Source organism: Tauraco erythrolophus, chromosome 6 (genome assembly GCF_009769465.1).
Source record: "Tauraco erythrolophus isolate bTauEry1 chromosome 6, bTauEry1.pri, whole genome shotgun sequence".
NCBI lineage: Eukaryota > Metazoa > Chordata > Aves > Musophagiformes > Musophagidae > Tauraco > Tauraco erythrolophus.
In genome coordinates, this window is record NC_141470.1 from 39,834,889 (window position 1) to 39,855,819 (window position 20,931).

Below are 20,931 nucleotides of genomic sequence, written 5' to 3' on the forward strand. Positions count from 1 at the left end.
TGCTACATAAAATGAAGAAAAGTATACCCTTTCTTTGGATTTTATTTCCACATATGTGCCCACAACCAGTTAAATAATTTTCTGTACAACTGGGGAAGAATACTACTATTTTAATCCTGATCATCTTGTCATTTGGTCCAGTTCCCCTGTTTGCTTTCACTCCTGTAACAACTGAAATACAGGTAGAAAGTACTGCAGGACTGTGTAGCAATATTACAAAAGAGGAACAAAAGTAAGTCAAAAAGGTAGAAATGCGACACTTTTTCCTGCACAGAAACTGAAAGAATGCATCTTCACTGAACTGGAAGAAAAAAGCACACAGAAGTCTGGATCTCCTGTAAAAGTTGCTGCATGTAGCCTTTTCAGTTTCTCTCGGGAAGATTTCTACTTTGGCCAGTATCTCAGCATTTGTGCTTCATGGCAAGCTGAAAAAGAAAGAAAAAAATGAATTAAAGAGAAATCACATGTAATGATAACTATATCAAGCTAATGCGACCAGTCTAGGTCAGAAGAGTTTGTAAACTGAATTTGCCAAAAGATGCCTGAAATCCGTAACTTCTTTGCATGAAGACATGCAGTCGTTCTCTTTAATGAGACAGAAAGGTCCTTGCCATGCTGAGGAGGCTGGATTTATTTGCTTTCACAGCTGGGTTTCCCAATGTTCCATTATTTTTGCTCTCTGTGAGGAGGGCTAGAGCAAGACGCTAGAAATAAAGACATGGTTATTTAGACTTCATGATTTGGATTGTTCAACACAATCAGAAATTCTAGATATTTAAAACACCTGTTCAGCAGCTCTGTCACTACGTAAAATGAAAAATTAAGGACTGACTGCTTTCTGCCTCTGTGATTACTGCTTATTTCCATTTCAAGTAACTAAAAAATGGACTTAAAATTGGGAATGAGAGGGCAAAGAAAGAGCTGAAATGAGTTAAATCCTGTCTAAAAAGTGTAGACAAACTGACTTTGGCAAACCAAGCAGAGAATTTAGTTTTAGGCTCTGTACAATAAAAAATTGCTATCTGTAGATAACAGCATGCTAACAAAGCTGAGATGAGCGAACCCTCTAGGAAGTTACCCGGATACCAGACCTCAGATTTAATTGACGTGAGCCTTTGATACTCAAGGACCTATTCATAAATACGCCATTTTAAAAAATTATTATTTGTAGAGATATACTGGAAAGGCATTTCAGCATGAAAGAACTCCAACCAACACTAGTTTTTCTCCCCTCAAACAAGATTATTTTTTTTTTCCCAGAAAAATGTCTTTAGCAGGCAACTCCGACAAGTTTTTATTACACAGAATCCGTAACTTTGAGCATCTCTTCAGTCACTAACAAGGGGAAGGAATTTTTTAGAGGCAAACAAAGGTGTCATCAGGAGGATTTGATAGATACCCTGAGCTAAGTTCAAGCCTTTACACAAATAAATACACTTTCATTCAACAAACTGATGGCCAAACCAGAAGCACTTGTGAGTGCTATTGTTTCTGGTGCAAACTAAGTGAGGGTTGTTTTTTGTAGTTTTTGTTTTGTTGTTAAACAGGTGATTAAGGTGTTTTTTAAAGATGCTAGAAAGAGTATTCCTATGCCATGCATCTTCCACTGTCTCATTATGTGTTCTGTATCTTAAAATAACCTGATACATAGCTGAAGTAGAATCATGAATCATTTAGATTGGAAAAGACCTCCAAGATCATCAAGTCCAACTGTAAACCTAACGCTGCCCAATCCACCACTAAACCATGTCCTTAAGCACCACACTTATATGTCTTTTAAATATCTCCAGGGATGGTGACTCAATCACTTCCCTGGGCAGTTTGTTCCAATGCTTGATAACCTAGTGAAGAAATTTTTCCTACTACCCAATCTAGTGCAACCTGAGGCTGTTTCCTCTTGTCCTGTCACTTGTTATTTGAGAGAAAAGACTGACATCCACCTGGCTACAACCTCCATTCAGGTACTTGTAGAGAGAGATAAGGTCTACTCTGAGCCCCTTTTTCTCCAGACTAAACAACCTCAATTCTCTCAGCCACTCTTCATAAGACTTGTTCTCCAGATCCTTCACCAGCTTCACTGCTCTTCTTTAGACACACTCCAGCACCTCAATGTCTTTCTTGCAGTGAGGGGCTCAAAACTGAACATCATATTTGAGGTGTAAAGGGAGACGATCACTCCTCTAGTCCTGCTGGCCAAACAGTTTCTCATACAAGCCAGGATGCTATGGGCTTTCTTGACCACCTGGGCAAATTGCTGGCTCATATTCAGCTGGCTGCCAACCAATACTCCCAGGTCGTTTTATGTCTGGCAAGTTTCCAGTCACAGAACCATAGAATGACTTGGATTGGAAGGGAGCTCAAAGATCATCTAGTTCCAGTCCCCCTGCCATGGGCAGGGACACCCTCTGCTAGACCACGCTGCCCAAAGTCCCATCCAATCTGGCATTGAACACTTCCAGGGTGAGGCATTCACAACTTCTCTGGACAACCTGTTCCAGTGTTTCACCACCCTCAATGTAAAAAATTTCTTCCTTATATCTAACTGAAAAGTACCCTCTCTCAGTTTAAAGCCATTGTCCCTTGTTCTATCACTACACGTCCTTGTAAAAAGTCCCTCTCCAGTTTTTCTGTAGGCCCTCTTTGGGTACTGGAAGACTGCTATAAGATCACCCCGGAGCCTTCTCTTCTCCAGGCTGAACAATTCCAACTCTCTCAGCCTGTCTTCATAGAAGAGGTGTCCCAGCCCTCAGATCATCTTTGTGGCCCTCCTCTGGACCACTCCAGCAGCTCCATGTCCTTCTTGTGTTGGGGATCCCAGAGCTGAATGCAGTATTCCAGGTGGGGTCTCACGAGAGCAGAGTAGAGGGGCAGAATCACCTCCCTTGACCTGCTGGCCACTCTTCTTTTGATGCAGCCCAGAATAGTTTGGCTTTCGGGGCTGCAAGCTCAGTCATCCTTCTCCAAGCCTGTAGCATTGCATGGGATTGTCGTGACCCAAGTGCAGGACCCAGCACTTAGCCTTGCTGAACTTTATACCATTGGCCTTGGCCCACTGATCCAGCCTGTCCAGATTCCTCTGTAGAGCCTGCCTACCCTCGAGCAGATTCACAATCCTGCCCAACTTGGTGTCCTGCAAGCTTACTGCGGGTGCACTCGATCGCCTCACCCAGATCGTTGATAAAGACATTAAACAGAACTTGCCCCAATACACACACCACTTGTGACTGGCCACCAAGTGGATTTAACTCCATTCAACAAAACTTTTTGGGCCTGGTCATCCAGCCAGATTTTTACTCAGTCAAGAGTACGCCCGTCAAAGCCATGAGCAGCCAGTTTCTCCAGGAGAATGCCGTGGGAAACCGTGTCTAGGTAAACATCCACAGCCTTCCCCTCATCCACTAAGCAAGTCACCCTGTCATAGAAGGTGATCAGGTTAGACAAGCAGGACCTGCCTTTCATGAACTCATGCTGACTGGGCACAATTGCCTGGTTGTCCTGTACATGCCACATGATGGTACTCAAGATGATCTGCTCCATAACCTTCTCCTGCACTGAACTCAGAGTGACAGGCCCATAGTTCCGTGGTTTCTCCTTCCAGCCCTTCTTGTAGATGGGTGTCACATTTGCTAAGCTCCAGTCAACTGGGACCTCCCCGGTTAGTCAGGACTGCTGATAAATGATGGGAAGTGGCTTGGTGAGCACTGCCACCAGCTCCCTCAGTACCCTTGGGTGGATCCCATCTGGCCCCATAGGCTTGTGTGTGTCTAAGTGGTGTAGCAGGTCACTAACCATTTCCCCTTGGATCATGGGGGCTTCATTCTGCTCCACGTCCCTGTCTTCCAGCTCAGGGGGCTGGGTATCCCGAGGACAACTGGTCTTACTATTAAAGACTGAGGCAAAGAAGGCACTAAGTACGTCAGCCTTTGTGACTATGTTTCCCCCCGCATCCAATAAAGGATGGAGGTTCTCCTTAGCCCTCCTTTTGTGGCTAATGAATTTATAGAAACATTTTTATTGTCTTTTCAGCAGTAGAGAAATTAAGTTCTAGTCCAGCTGCTTATAGAGTATTTTGTCTGCCTCTTCATCCTAATTGGGTGGTCTATAACAGATTCCCACCATGATATCTGCCTTATTGGCCTTCTCCCCAGTTCTTACTCATAAGCACTCAAGCCTATTGTCACCACCATTAAGCTCTAGATAATCAAAACTCTCCCTAACATACAGGGCTACCCCACTGCCTCTCCTGTCTTGCCTGTCCCTTCTGAAGAGTTTATAGCCATCCATCGCAGCACTTCAGTTGTGCGAGTCATCCCACCATGTTTCTGTGATGGCAACTATATCATAGTTTTCCATCTGCATAACAGCTTCCAGCTCCTCCTGTTTGTTACCCAAGTAATGTCCAGACATACAAATTAAGCTGTAAGAGAAATATGTATTCAGTCATGATGCTATAGTGGTGAAATTAATTATGGGCTGACAATAATTCAAAGTACTTTTAGTGTTTTACTGAAGGTAACTACAAAGCAATGAAAATGGGAACTCTGCTCTGCTGCACAAAGTGTTCACAAATACTAAGTTAAAACTGGTGCCTTTCTCTTCACTGTCACTGTTTTGCCAGAAAGTTACAATTTGCCATCTAAGCAGGACTCAGCTGGACCTCCCTTTCCTGGTTTCACTGGAGTAGTATTTTTTCTTTTCTGTACAAACAACATCTAAGGTCTGAGTAGCATCTGCCCTCAAAGACTTAACCAGAGGAACATTAAAAATAACCAATACTGTACTTATTCCTAAATGCTGCACCAAAACCCCCAACAAAACTCTCTTGCAAACCAAAGCACAACACCATAAAACACCAGTGTCTCTAATGTAATACATTCCTGAGTGGCTGCCCTATGCATTTCTGTCAGGTAACAGTGGAGGAACTGCAGGACTCCTGCATCTCTAAGACACAATTCAAGACTTCAAGCACCAATCCAGAGAAATTTGTGAGAAAAAACATAAACCCCATTTTACTAAGTTATCCTTATGATCATTATGACAGGTATTCCTCTGCAGTCCTCTAAGACCTAAACTATATTTTGTTGTCTTAAAACACAAAGATGTTATTTTCTTGTTAAAAAAGAGAAAACTCAAGCATTTATTGCAAATAGTTAACTATCATCCACTGAAGGACTATCACAGTCCTGTTTCAGGCTGCTGGTAATTGGGATAGCTTCAACAGCACATGGCCTCACACTCATCTGAGGAAGACTGGTAATTTGTGGAACTGGACTGGCAGAAAGGTTTCATAAATCTCATCCTAGCACACAGTCCAAACCCAGATTATCCTTTTCTTTTCTGCATCACTTAGACATTTCCTGCTGAAATTGTTCTCACTTACTACATGTAAACTGAAATGATCATGTACAAAATCCTTATTGAGAATTTCCCTATATTTTTATTTGAGTAAAAAAAAATAAAATACTTGTATTGTGGATGTTTTTGGCTTCTCTACCATTCCTGCAACGTTTCCATCCAATTTTTGTTTTGAATTATTGTATCAGGGGTTTGTAAACTTTTATTTCTAAATATGGAAAGCATAGGCTGTCAGAGATGGTATTTTTATTACAATACTGCATCCTTTAATCCTGAGATTTTTAAAGTCAGATTTTCCTAATAGAACCTGTTGAAAAGATTTGTTTCTGTTCACAGCATGTCTTCATCTGTGGAACTGCTGTTCTGCACATGTGAAAGATGAAAGGGCAGCACACACTAATGAAACCTATTCAAATCTTAATCAAGATTCATGGCAGTCCAGCTGTCAAAGGCATTTTTCATTTTTGAACTTCCTACCAAGCATCACTCTATGCTTTACTCTAAAGCAGCAAACATTTTGCCCCCTATCCTAGAAGGAGTGGCAGCTGCTGTTTAAGGCTGGGTTTCTAATTTGGCCCAGTTATCATCACCGGGGGGGCAGGGAAGGGGAAGCAGAGATGTTAGATGGAAGAGTCCAAGAGCAGGCTCGTATCGTTCTCAGGCCACTCAGCTGAACCACACTAATTTAAATGGACCACCAACTAGAGGATAACCTCAGTAAATACTAAAAGAAGCTGTTTTGTGACATTTTAATGACCACATAAAACAGAGCCTTGTATAGAACCGTAAGATATCAATCCAGGAGTTCTAATGTTAATGCAGTAGCCAGGCATTGTTTGGCATAAGCATGATAAATCCTAACATCCTAATGCATGTGCTAAGCAGCAAAGCTATCAAACTTGCATGCCAAAATGGTTGCTCACATTCAGAAAACTACCTTTTGTTTTGAAAAGCATTCTGTCTGCTGTGGATGTGTTACACAGCAACCAAATGGAATGCTGTAGATGCTTAGAATTTCTGTCAAAGAGATGGAAGCTCAGCACCATTATGCACAGGCAGAAGCAACAGGCATAGTACTATCAATACCTTCCACCAAGAACAGGGAATGTCTACACATTCTCAAGATGGAACAATTCCTTAAAATCCCCGAAAGTAACATTTCCAGACATAAAAAGATATGTCTTTAGAAACAGAGAGTCACAGACCTATGACAGTTTATCAGAGGGGATTAACAACGATTTTACTATACTGCTGCACAAAGCATGAGGAATAGTACCAAACAGTAGCGGGAAGACGGATTTGAAATAGGCTTCATGAAGGTGAAGACAGGTAGTTTCAATTCAAGTGAAAATGTAGCAACCTTCAGATTTATGCACAAAAGAAGTTATAAACCAGAAATCTGCCAAGTGAGGAACAGTATCAAGGAAATCAGCAAGCTGTTTGTAAAGTGTCTCACTGCAATTCTTTCTAGAGCTTCCTCCTCCCAAAATAAAGGAACATGTGACTTTAGCCTACTGAGAGCCTTATCCCACCAAAATCTTACCTTGTGTGCAGTTTCTGCAAACTGCTGAGCACTGTTTTTCAGCTCCTCTGTCTTTTCTTCTGCTCGACCTAGTCTTTCACCACGCTCATTCAAAGCCTGACTTGCCTTCTGTACTGCACTTGTCACACTGTCTGCTGCTGAATGGAGTATGCTGTTTCCTGTAATATCAAAAGAAACTATTAGAACAGTCAAATATATATATGCTTTGAACTAAATACAATTATTTTAATTTATAATGTTCTAGAGCTGATATGTTATCTGCTAGTTTACCATTTAGTTGCATTTTGGATAATGGGATAAGCTACTGTTTTTTCACTCAAACCATATTATTAGCAAATTATAAACATGTACCATATGGCAACATAATACTTGGGGAATATAAGGAAACAGTGTACATAACTTAGCTATGTATTACTTTTTAAGCCTTATGCTCATACATGATTTCAGGAAGCCATTCATCAATGAAACTGTTCACAAGTGCACACAGCTTCTTCATAACACTCTCATGTTAATACTGGTTAACTTTCTTTGGAAGTTACACTATTTCCCTAGAGAATAAATGATTGACAGTGCAGGATACACCTGTATGAATTCATTTTTTTCCATATAATAATTATTATTACTATTACTCGGGTTATTTTATGCTGCTCTGTTCTATCAACCTTTGACCTTTTTCCACATGGAGCACCAGCCACGATTCATGTGACAACATGCTTTATTTAAACCTTAGTATCAAACGTCCCAGTGAGGCTGAACATCTTCTAAGCCTTTAGCTTTACCATCCAAATCAACTAATCAGTTTCTCTGTTTCTTCTCTGGCACACAACGTAGTAGTTTCTTTAAATTTTCAAGAGAACTGCATTTCTGTTCTACATGTATCCCCTTTTAAACATCCACTCTTTTCAGTACTCCTTTCTATACTACTTCTCAACAGAAGGGATTAACCTCTTTCTGGAATGAGCTGTAGATGAATGTTTACAACACGAACCACGGTACAAACTGAAACCTCTTCAGAGAAGGTTAAAACACGTGCAGAACAAATAAAAAGTATTTTCTCCTATTCTTTAACCTTTTCAGTAAAAGGACTAGTAAAAATTCAGCTTTTTGCAACACAGTAGTCCCTTGGTGTCTTCCACACGCTTTAAAACTTAATCTACCTTACAGGGAATTTGTTGTCTAGGAATTCATTGTCAAGGCATATAGAAAGGCACTGTGAGAGCCAGAATGCCAATACAGATAAAAATGTTAACCACTAGGCACACTGTCACTGCCAGTTTTCTTAAACTGCCCCAAATATTATAATCGCACGGAGCTTTTTTTCACAACATTAAAACCAAATATGTAACACTTAAATGAAAGGTACAAAACTAGTTCAACACACAAAGCTGAACCGAGCACTACAGTGAATCTGCTGCTGTAACAAAGTCGGCTGCTCTTACAGACGTACAAAGACAAGCGAAAATAAGCACAAACCCACTGCTTTTATCGTTAATCCGAAAAGTGTGTCTAGTTCAAAAATATTGCCAGGTTAAAAAATAAACCCCAAACATTAATTTGAAAGGTTATTTTGTTATTAGTTTCATAAGGAAAAACAAAAGACCCATTTAGACTCATTTTACGGGTAATACTCCTTTCCTTAGAAACAGCAAACAAACAATGAAGAGTGAAACAAGGTTGCCCCAAGCAGCCCGTGGAACAACAGTACGACCTGCACATGCAGGAACTCTTGAGATAAAAACTGCCTTAAAATTTTATTAAACTAAACCTCAACTAGTATCAAACTATGGAGGTGGGGGAGGGACCCAAGAACCTACACACAATGACTCACATACGATGAGTCAATATGAGAAATACCAAGCAAAGAGCACCCTGGCCTTCTGTATACCAATATCATTACATTTTTCACATCAGTAATTAAAATTAATGGATGTATAGGACGTGGAAGAGCTACAGGTTTGTTTTTTTTCTATTGTTTCATGGCACAAAGAGGCTGCATTTAGAAAAGGAATTTAACAATTGGCATTAATGTTGAAGAGATGAATATCTGAGAATACTGTGAGTTGGAATTTACAGAGACAAAAATGAAACTATCTTTTCAAGTGGTCTCTCTTCAGACACTGAGGAGTCTGATAATAAAATCAAACAACTTTAAATATTGTACACTTTCTTACTCCAAGATTTTTCAGTCGATTGTTATTTTGTTCATAATTTGCTCATTTAAAGCTAGTCCTTAGGAGATTATTTTGGCTTCTGTTCAGGTGGCTTTTCCAATAAACAGATGAACTGGGCAACACCGCACTGGAAATAGTTTCCCTTTTATGGTGGTGTGATCTAAAGGCTTTGACCTTTTGTATAAATCAGTGCCAGTGTTCTAGGCCAAGAGTTTTAAAAGCTCCCAATGCTGGATTAACTCTGTCATTGCTTTACAAGATCACAAAGCTCTGCTGAATTCAAGGGAAGAAGGGTACATGGAGAGCTTTATAAAACTAAGCATCTTGTGAAGCCTTAAAATGTGCTAGGGAATAGAAGTCAACACAGATTGCTGACCTTCTGTCAATGTCAATCGGAAATTGCACAATGAAAATATTCCATATCTTCTATATTCCTGAAAATATCAGAATTTGTGGCCAAATATTGATATCAATTTCTCCACATTGTTTTCAGCAGAGAAGAATGAACCTGGAAGTTAGGCACAATGATAGTAATTGTTTTTCTTTCTAGCTAACATAATATTGTGTTCTCTCCAGGTGAGATCTGCCATATTTCTCTATAGGCAGTGACTTGCAGAAGCTGCTATTCTGATACTGTTCTGGAAAACTACTTTTGGATTATCTTTTCCAATGGGATGTCAGTAAAACAGGAAAAAAAAATAATAATCCACTCTAATCTATAAGCAACACAAACCCATGTCTCAGTAGTCTACTGAATTTCATCAGTGTATTTCTAGAACATATGTAGGTGGTTTCTGGTATGACTGACTATGCCTCGTCCTTATATTAGTAACATTGCAAGAACAGCCACACTTGTTCTGGATGTATTGGAGAATCATTCCTATAAACAAATCACCTATGACCTGCAAATTTTTAAGGTGTTCTTCAGGAGATAACTACTATGATTTGAGATCTCCAGACAAGTTTGTTCCATGACTGAACAATAAAACTGCCTGAACTGTACCTACTTAGGGGTAAACTTATGCCAGCCACCTGCTCTGAGTCACTGAAGAAAAATCCAAAGAAAGGTGACAGTCAGCTTCTCCTTCCTAGATAATTATAGTTCCCATTAAACTGCATAAAACTGGGCCTGTGTCACTGAATAAAGTTTAAAAGCATAATGACAATCAGTTCAAGTTCATTAACGAGACCACCTCTGTCACAACATAATTATTCTATATGCCTCCACATACTATTTACACTCAGATACGCTAGTGCCACTAAAAGTTCAACAGAATTTTGGAAACATTGATTGTAAATACAAAGAATGGCTTTTTTTCTCCTTCACTATTTTGTGTTTCGTTAACTTCCTGTGCATTTATCATTTAAGAACCAAAACCGCAGAACAATTAGAAAACTGAAGGACTCCAAGGAAAAGAGAAAGGTGCTGAACAATTAAAAATGAATATATCCTTGTGAAAGAAGGGAGCATCATAGAGACGCTTCTTGTAAGTTGGAAAGTGGTGTGAAGAAGGGAAGAACACTTACTGAATTAATAGTTTAAATTGACAAAAGCCAAATATAAAAAACACTGAGGGGAAGAGATTAATATAAATTCTGGGTTTCCTAACAAAGAATAGTGGAAGAAGCCTTAAGACTACATTTCTAAATATAGCTAGGAATTAAAGCTGTTTTCCAGTTTATCTCATCACTCCTTAAAAACAGAAGTGACAAAGACAAAATATGGATTCAAAAGGGAATTTTGATTTTTTTATTATTTTTTTTTAATTTCCATCTAAAATTAATGATGATCCTTTTGTCTTATATAAAAGGTCAGCTTTATATTCTTTCCTTAGTTAGAGCAGTTTTCTAACCCTTCGTACCAATGATTATTATTAGACTCCATATACATATATAAAATAACAAAGAAAAAAAAACAGCTTGCTAATATTTTGATCTTGTGTTCATACATACCAAATCTCTTACTGGCAAGTTACCTAAGCATGGGAAAAATTTCAGGTCAAGTAGTTACGTGATTTTTGACTATAACACATCTATTTGTAAATGAACTTCAGAAATACAATAAAGTTAAATTTTTCCCTTGAAGAACCACAGTTAATTTCTTAAGTCTCTCTTTGCATTTCGCCCTGTCATCCAGGCTGTTAATGTTAAATAGTGTAGGTCTTGGTGCTGACTTAAAAGGGATGTCAATAGTAACTGGCTGCTATTTGGACTTTTAACTGCTGACCATTGCCCTTGATGTCCACCCGCCTTGCTGTCCACCTGTCCAGATCGTATTTCCCCAGCTTTGCTATGACGATGCTAGAGGAGACAGTGTTGAATGCCTTGCTGCAGTCAAGGAGAAAGACATCTGCTCCTCTCCTTTCATCCATCAAGCCAGTCACTTCATCACAGAAGACAAGCTGGTCGAGAACAATTTGCTTTTAACAAATCTCTGGTGACTGCACTCCTTGCCCGCTGTGTGTCTTGAAAAGTTTTTCAGAAGGATTTGCTCAATAGCCTTACTAAGGTAAAAAAAATGTATTTCAAGTTAACTAGCAATTGAAGTTTTCAGCACAGAAATATTACCTGGTTCAAATAATCGCTGCATAACAAAGCTTCTCTATGCATGCAAATAGAATTCAAACTCAGGAAAACCTCATTTAATCTTCAGTCCTACATAATATGTAGCCATAATATGGCTATTCATGTTGGATGTTGTCTTAGTTGTCAATGTCAAGCATTAATTTTCAAATTCCAGGTTTGGCAAAAATTACTACAGTCATTAGTGTGTTTCAAAGTAGAAGTGGTTTGGGGTATTTTTTTGTTTGTTCATTTTCCTTTTTGAATTGTCAAATCTTTTTTATCCACCGCCATCTTGGTTTTCATAAAAAGTTTTGAAAAACACCCACCTATAATTACTGCACAGCAAAGATCCACAGTATTTCCTTGATACTAAACTCATTAACTACTTATTTAAAGTTTTAATAGGCTGAAGAAAAAAAAATTATCAAATGTATCAGTATGGCAGCTCGTACCAGTCACAATGAGACTTTTTTTTTCCTAATGTCCTTGTGTGTCTTTTTGTAGGTGAAAAGCTGCTATTTTACCATTCTGTTTCTGGCAGGTTCTCTCTCTGGCAGAGATAATGTTTGTTATGCTAAACCTGAAGGTAATGTGGCTCAAGCAGCAGGAAATTGAGGGGGAAGAACTCTTCTAGTGTGGGCTGCTGTGTGGGAATTTGTACTTGTTCCAGCTAAATATCTCCACCAGCAGTGCTGATCAAGAGCTTGTGAGTCACCAGGCTCTGCAGTCTGCAGCCCATGAACACCCTCGACACAGGTTTCCCTAAACCTCCTCTAAATCTACTAGAGTACAAGCAGCTCCACTGCAAAACTTCTCTCCATGTTCAAGGATAATAGCTGGGATTTGCCCAGAACTAAGTGTTTCTGAACATAGCAGAAACTGGATGATTCCTACAACATTACTTTGGACTAACAACTGCTAGAACAAGTCACAGAAAGTCTCAGTCCTGAGTTACAGTTAGTAATATTTGCTAATAGTAACAGGTCTTACATCAGGATTATTATTTAATTTTTCTTTCACTTTAATCAATCTAGCTACAGGTAGAAACTGTATTGAAGTCAGCTGTTTGATCTCCTTCAGACAACCATGCTTTAACCTGTCTAAATTCTTTAAACCTTTCCTTTAGGGTGTGTATTCCTCCCTCTCCCTAAAAACACGGGAAATTGGTAATTTTGTTTGGCAAATAATCATGGAATCACAGAATCATAGAATGGTTAGGGTTGGAAGGGACCTCAAAGATCATCTAGCTCCAACTCCCCTGCTGTGGGCAGGGACACCCTCCACTACACCAGGTTGCTCAAAGCAATAATGAATTAAGGAGATCGCTGCTATCAAAGTAAAAACACTAGGCTAAATAAATTTTAGTCTGATCTGGTTTGAATTTTCATGATGTTCCAAGAAAACTCCCAAAGATGTTGTTTAACAAAAACTGATGGACATTTAAGAAGAATCAGCAGATTCTTTCAAAACAGTTTTAGAGCAAGGCAAGCATACAGTGATACTTATCTAGTATATTTTCCAAGTCTTCAACTATTTGTGGCTTTAGAGATTTCATAAGACAAAAAATATCTTTGCTCATATCATTTTGATTGAATTATTTTCATAAACTTCTCTAAGAAAAGAACCAACCCCGTTTTTAGCTGGCCAAATAATATTATTCTCCAAACATACCAAATACATGCATTTGGATGATTTCTGCTGTTTAACTCCCCTATTTCAACATATCCTAACAAGAACCACACAAATTAAAGAAAATAAGGTAGCATGAAACACAGTGGATAATTAGCTGACCAAAACCTGAAAGCAGCACATGAACAGAATGCTACTGCACAGCATAGGGAATAAAATTTAAACAAGTGAAGAACAGAGGTCTTAAAAAAAATCACCTTAAAGGTTCAACAGTTCAGTATTTTTATTTCTAACAAGCAAGGTGTAGCCAAATTTCTCAATGCAGCTTGCAAAAGCTTAGATTTAGAAAGAGCTGCATTGGAAAAAACCAACCTTTTTTATGTTTCTGCAAGGGACGATAAAAATTCCTTCCACGGACAGTTGAGTACAATAAGCTTTCTTGCCATAATCAGAAGAAAACGCATTATCTCTGATGCTAGCATCCTTTTATTTTCAATAGTGACATTAAACAACACAAGGGCCATTACATTAAAAAAAGGAAAAAAATTTTTCATTGATGAGATCTCTTGGTAATGAGAATACCTCCTGAACTACTGAGACTCTCTTCTGTTTTATTCAGTACTCCATAGCAATGGTTTCAAGTAAATTATTCATACATTTGAACAGTTAAACTAATACAGATGCTTTTATAAGCACAGATTATTTGTGTTGTCTGAAAAGAGAAGTGTCTTTACCTATACTAAAAGCAAGCTATGTCGCACAGATGATATATGAAATAACATGTTATCTAAAGCTTTACAAGTATTACTCTCTTGGGTCACCTAAGACCAGATTCAAAGGTGGAGAAAAAAAGGTCAAAAAAGATTTTTTTTCCACAGAAAATCTGACAAAGACCAAGAAAAGGAAGAAAAACCCTGCGTATGAGAACTGTTTCTTAAGACTGCCTGCACTAGGCATGAAGAGACTGATATGATCAAATTACTGATTCAAACTTCAAACAGTAGAATGAGAAAAATTTATTTAAGATATCTTTGCTTCAATTCATTGTAGGACTTTGTGTCTTTACTTTGCTCGAAATGTTAATTTTTGGGGGAGTGGTGCATGCTACTACTTTTCCTACATTTTAAGCAAATACCTTCTTAAAGATAAATCCTGACAAAATCAGTACTAAAGTACATTTAATTGTGACAGTATTACTGCTCATATTAATGATAAATAGTTACAGTTAAGATTATTAACCCAGTATATCAAATACAGGCCACAAACAGAAATTCGCACTTTTGGGAAAAGCCTCATATCTAAAGATTCAAGCAGGAGAAGACTTTGTATGTACCAAATTCAAAAACCTTGCAGGAAGACAGTCTAATTTGTTCTCTAATAAGGGTAACTTTCTTGGAGATTATAAAACCAATAAAGTCTAAAAATCTTACTGAGCAATTGATATTTGCCCATTACGACAACTACGAGTTAAAGAGGCTTCCTCTGGAAAAGTTCTGGAATTTTACACGATCTCGAGCAATGCCATTATTACAGCTGATCTGTCAAGGAGCAGAATGTGCAATTAAAACAAGGAACAGCAGCTACGCACCATGGCAAGCTTCTGCTTGAGAATGAGATGCCAAATTTAGACATTTATCTTAAATGCAGTTCCACTGGGGCCACAAGTGAAGAGCTATGAAAGTTGTGAATACTGAAAAAGCTTGTGAACTTTGCTGCTTTTGATCAGCTGACTGGTAAAAATCACTGGAAATGGGATAACTTCCATGTGGATTTTTACTGACATTGATGTCATTCTATAAAGAAAAAGTATGTGTTTTTTTCATTGAAACCTTTCAGCCCACAGGCGAAATCCTGTGTCTCCTACATTTCTACATGACCATAAGCTGAAATATCCAATCAAATTCTATTCAAAATCAGAATATGTTTCCGTAAGGAACATTCAGAAAGAGGAAACAGATTTCATATAAGACAAAAAGACAGTAACTAGTATAAAAAGTTATATGTAATATGGAAAAAAAAAAAAAATCTATTTTGAATGAAAGCCTGTGGTGGGTTGACCCTGGTTGGCAGGTAAGCTCCCATCCAGCTGCTTGCTTACTCCTACCCAGTTCGATGGGAGAAGAGAATCAGAGGGGCAGAAGTGAGAAAAGTCAAAAGTTGAGATGTAAGGGAAAAGGGGGGAAAAAACCCCAACCCAACAAAAAACAAGTGATACAAAAAAAAAAAAAAAAAAATCACTCGCAACCAGCAGCCCAATGCCCAGTCAGTCCCTGAGCAACGGCCACCTTGGGAAAACACCCCCGCAGTTCTTATTGCTGAGCATGCTGTTACATGGCATAGAGCACCTCCTTGGTCAATTTGGGCCAGCTTTGTCAGTTGTGTTCCCTCTCAGTCTACACGCTGGGGGCAGGCAGAATGAGAAACTGAGAAGGCCTTGACACTGTGTAAGCACTTCTCACCTAAAACACTGGTGTGTTAACAACAGTTTGGTCACAAATCTAAAACACAGCACTATAGTGGCTGCTATAAAGACAACGTGCTCCATCCCAGCCAAAACGAATACAAAGCCTAATTTATCTTTTCCCTGTCAAGACAATCCAAAGGGTTTGCACATCTCCAGATGTATTTTCTTTGTCGTTGTTTTGTTTTGCTTCAAATTCAATTCACCAAAGTATTGACATTTCTTTTAGAGTGGGTGGGAGAATCAGGTAGCAACATGCTCTGAAGATAAAACACAGGACTTTCCTAAACAAAAGTACTGCTTACAGTCACAGTGTCAATACTATTGATTGATCTTCTGATTAAGTGGTGTTAATTATTACTGAGAAATATAATACACTGAAGTGCTACAATGGAGGTGTGGAACACAGTGTATTCGTCAACAGATTCGTATTTTTAAATCAGGTAGGTGGCTTTGAAAATTCCATGTTTGCTACCAACTCAATCTCTATATTTACAAAAAGACTGTTTTAAGTAGCATATTCAAAATCATCAACTTCTGTTATCACATAAGCTGAAATATAGTTGTAGCTCATGAGTAAGAATGAAGAAGATTGAGTGAGAACTGGTCAAGGTCAGGATGGAGTCAGTCAAGAGCAATGGTTTGAACACATCAAACGAAAAATGCAGTGCCTGGCCTAACACTGACTGGCTGTGCAAGAGCAGCTGCCCTCAGGGAGAATGTGATCTGGTAACCCAGGAGTTATACATGTAAGGGCAATCTTTTAGCAACATCTCAGTCACCCAGGTCTGGTATGACTATGTTTATGTCTGAATGTTTTCTCTGGTAATTGTGCATTTTTCTCCAATCTGTTTTGATCAGCTACTGCCAACCTGAACGTAGCTTGCATCTGATTAGTCACTCCTTTAGAGAGCACTTCACAAAAGCCACCTCCTCCTCCACCCTCCAAACTGTACTTAAACACTGAAAACAACACTTCAGAAAGAAGAAAGCAATCACAGGAAGCTCAAGTTCTTTACATGGCATTTATTCAGATGGGAATTCGACCACCTAGAAAGGGATTTTTTTTTCAAGGAAAAGGGGAAAGAGGAAGTTACAAGTTTCTTGAGTCTAAAAGTCCCACATATTAGTCAGATTCAGCAATCAAACCAATAAATTTTGTTAGGAGAAAGAATTATGCCATTAAAAAAAAAAAATAGCAGTTGTTCATTCCCACAACACAGCACTGAAGACATGAATGCAAATCTCTTCCTCCACTAAAACTGTCACAGAAACTGTTCCCAACAAGGAACAGCTGCGTTCTGGAATGACCCACCACAAACACAACAGTCATAAAGGACTAAATGAACTCTAGGCTTCTAACTCAGGAAGCTCGGGTATTTCAAAATCAAAATATTTAAGGCTGATGAAGTTCCAACTGATGGTGAAACTTCACACTTCTATAGTCTGCCTCTCCTTACTGAGCATACTCATTTTGTTAAAATCATAATTACCAGAGTTACAGTTTCTAGACTACCATTAGACCAAGGCTTTCCATCACTACTCTAACAGAACAGCTGATCATAAAGGTCGACAGAATGAACACATACTTCCCCTCCTTTTTCATCCCTTTCACATCCCTGTCAAGTGACATTCACATGTATTGGTGCTGACAGCCTCATTTAGGAGCTTTTTTGAATAAAAGAGGAAAATGCTGCTAAAAAGAACCAAATAGATGAGGTATCTGAACCCTCTTAAATAGCCACCTAAAAGCTTTATTAAACAGCTCGAGTTATTAAGCAGATTACATAAATAGTACTTCTGTGATTCTAATCCTATAATTCCCTCTTACAACTTAATGAATTCCCATATCACATCAATAGAGCGTTTTCTAGATAATTTCAATATTTTAATTATCAGCCAGGAACGATGACTAAGTGATCTAAAAGACCAAACATTCATAGAAAGTAGTATCTTTTCTGGATTTATTAATTTAATTATAACTTTGAAATACTTGAAGCTGCAGATTTAAATCTGAACATCAATTTCTCAATTTATCTTTCAAGGATAATGTCCTTCCTAACTTAAATTTGAGCCTTAAAATCTAGAAGTCACCTAACAGCCTGAACAGGAGGATTTCCACAGACTTCCACCTTCTTCAAATTTAAACAAAACACTTCTCTAAGTCTTTGCACCTTAATCTGGAAAGTTTAAGACCTTCAGAAGAAGTATTCGTTACCAAAGTCTGGTAACTGTCGAGATATGTGGTACATATTCTGCACTTAGTTTAGCCTGTACTGATCTTGCAACACTAAGAGACACTGTACTTTCAAGCCACTGATGAATGTTCCACCTTTGTAAAAACCCGATTCTGCTCAGGAGAGTAACACAGGTTTCAGAGGAAGAAGTGATGTCAATTAAGACTGTTTCCCCTGTTTTGATGTGGAGGAAGCAATTTCTTCTGACACAAATGAATGTTTTAATACTCATTAACGCCAATAGTGGCCAAGAAGAGCCGTGAATTTTTCTACATGCAGGCAAATATTGCACATTATTTCGAAGTGGAAACACTTTTAGATTAAAAAGCTATGGAGTTTAGTATTTTGTCCAAAGCACATAAAACAGAACGAAAAAAGAAAAAATAAACAGTGGATTATAAGCACTCTTTAAACCTCTATAAATCTCTTAAAAGATGATTCCGTACTTTTCAGTCTTCCTGATTTGCAACATCTGAAATGAAACCTATAACATTAATTCTAGTAATTTAGAATATTTTATAGTGTAACAACACGTTCTAATATAGCCATAGTTTGTCACTTCATCACTTTCGAATCTGTTATTTACACCTTCATATAATTTCTTTTTATATATCTGTAATCTTCTACTGTTAAGGCAAAAAAAGAGTCACGTTTAACATATCTCAGCTCTCTCAAGAGAAAACAGTATATTTTATTCCTGCTGCTAGTTAAGTAATATCTACATCCTGGGAGTTAAAAAGATGCTTCCAAGTTATTTCTAACAATAACAAAAAATACCTTGCGAATAATAACATTATACTTTTAAAAAGGTCTTACTGATTATAAAGAATGTAGGAGGCAAAACGATAATCCTAACTGTTCAGCTGCAAAACCTCTATCAGCGAACAACAAAACAAGATGAGCTTAATTGACAACTGAGATTAGTTTCTTCCTCTGCTCTCATTAGCCATGTCAGCTCTTTAGATTTGCAAGGTATCTTTAAGTTCCACCCAAATTAAGATAAAATAATAGTATTATTATATTATCTATTATAATAGAATAATCAGTCTAGTGGGAAACATCCCACTTTTTGTTTTAGCCCTGGGTTTAAACTATTTACTGGAAAGAAAGCTAAAGAAGAAAGCTATATACTTTTTCTGGATTGACTAACTGAAGAATGTTTCCATATTCCAGATTCCTGCACTGACTGCAGCCCATGTAGCCGTATCACATCTGGACTGCTAGCTAACCCGGGTCTTGCAAGTAACATCGTCACAGCTGCACAAAGCTCAGAACAGGCTGCAAGGTCCACCTTGAGGACGTGAGTAAACGCTCTGAGTTCAACACTGCTATAACTAGAGTACTGACAGTATTCTGCTTACTAGTAAAGTTATGCTCAACTTGTCTGCATGAGCTTTTTTAATCACAGCTTTGCAGAAATGTTCTAAATGAGACACTGAAGGAACAGTTTCTTCACTTTTGCACCACCATCAAGCATGAACCATGCAGAACAATCACAGTATTCAGGTGCTCAACATCAATCCGATCTAGTGGAAGGTGTCCCTGCCCGTTCCTGCCCCTGGCAGAGGGGCTGGAACTAGATGATCTTTAAGGTCCCTTCCAACCTAAACCATTCTACGATTCTAAATAACTTAGAGCTGAAGTTCACAGTGACTGAAGAGCAGTCTGCTATGGTTCCTGAAGTGGGGTAAGAGAAGTCTGAAAGATACTACTGACCTTAATTCAGCAGAAGGACATGCTACTAAAAATCCATCCAGGTCAGAATAGCAATGACTTTCCTGACTGCAAGCTTAAGTCAACACTTGAGAGAACTTTACCTTTTGTACTTTCCTGTCCAAATCCATAACTGGCTTTAAAACATAATTTCAGCACTAGTCCTTTAGAGGAGAGAAGGAGAGGAGAAGGAAATAGAAAAAAGAATGTTGTTTAGATAGGTGTGCATACTGAGGGTATGTACTGGTTAAACAGAAACAGCAACCAGTCAAGGTATTAAAAATACAGATAAAAGCAAAGAGGGAAAGAAATCATTTGATGTTACATCTTGTTTGTAGTCCAGCAGTGAAAAGAGAATAGAAAATAGTACATAGATCCATCAATTAGGTATTATTTTAATGAAGAAAAATTTCTAACAGAATGTAGAGATGAGACAAATGTCTTTACACAATTTGTTTGTGGCCTGATAGCAGCACAGGATCTATCATGATTAGCCAGTATAATTGGTCTTTCAGTACCTTGGACCAGCTTCTAACCTTCAATAATGGGAAAGTTAAGTCATTTCAGATTTGATTCCACTTCTGGGAATCAAAGCAGTGGTATCAATACCAAGCCTCTTGTCCTCTCAAGATGTTCTACAGCTACACAGATGTAATACAATGCATTAAAGTCTGCGGTGAGGGAAGGTGATGTAAATCTAATCTCTTTTGCATTTTATAAGCGAGTTTAAATACTGTGAATCATAGAATCATAGAATCATAGAATGGTTAGGGCTGGAAGGGACCTTCAAAGGTCATCTAGTCCAACCCCCCTGCAAGGAACAGGGATATCTCCAACTAGATCAGGTTGCTCAGGGCCTCGTCCAACCTGGCCTTGAACGTCTCCAGGGATGGAGCATCCACCACCTCTCTGGGCAACCTGTTCCAGTGTTCTACAACTCTCATGGTAAAAAATTTTTTCCTAATATCCAATCCGAATCTACCTCCCTCTATTTTAAAACCATTACCCCTTGTCTTATCACAACTGGCCCTCCTGAACAGCCTCTCCCCATCTTTCCTGTAGGCCCCCTTGAGGTACTGGAAGACCACTATAAGGTCACCCCGGAGCCTCCTCTTCTCCAGGCTGAACAGCCCCAACTCTTTCAGCCTGTCCTCATAGAAAAGGTGCTCCAGCCCTCTTATCATCTTCATGGCCCTCCTCTGGACCCTCTCCAACTGGTCCATGTCCTTCTTATGTTGGAGGCTCCAGAACTGGACG

At 38.6% G+C, this 20,931-nt stretch overlaps 1 protein-coding gene across 3 annotated transcripts in view; it reads right to left on the reverse strand.

The window, feature by feature from the left end:
• Nucleotides 1–401: 401 nt before the first annotated feature.
• STXBP6 (syntaxin binding protein 6) overlaps nucleotides 402–20,931 on the reverse strand; it is an 86,414-nt gene continuing 65,884 nt past the window's right edge. For 2 of the 3 annotated variants that reach the window (XM_086613785.1, XM_086613783.1), the window contains 2 exons: nucleotides 6,899–7,056; nucleotides 402–425 (listed from right to left, as the gene is read on the reverse strand). In XM_086613785.1, coding sequence (XP_086469911.1) covers nucleotides 402–425; nucleotides 6,899–7,056 — 182 coding nt within the window. The remainder of the gene's footprint in view (nucleotides 426–6,898; nucleotides 7,057–20,931) is intronic. The other variant, XM_086613784.1, reaches the window with a different exon arrangement.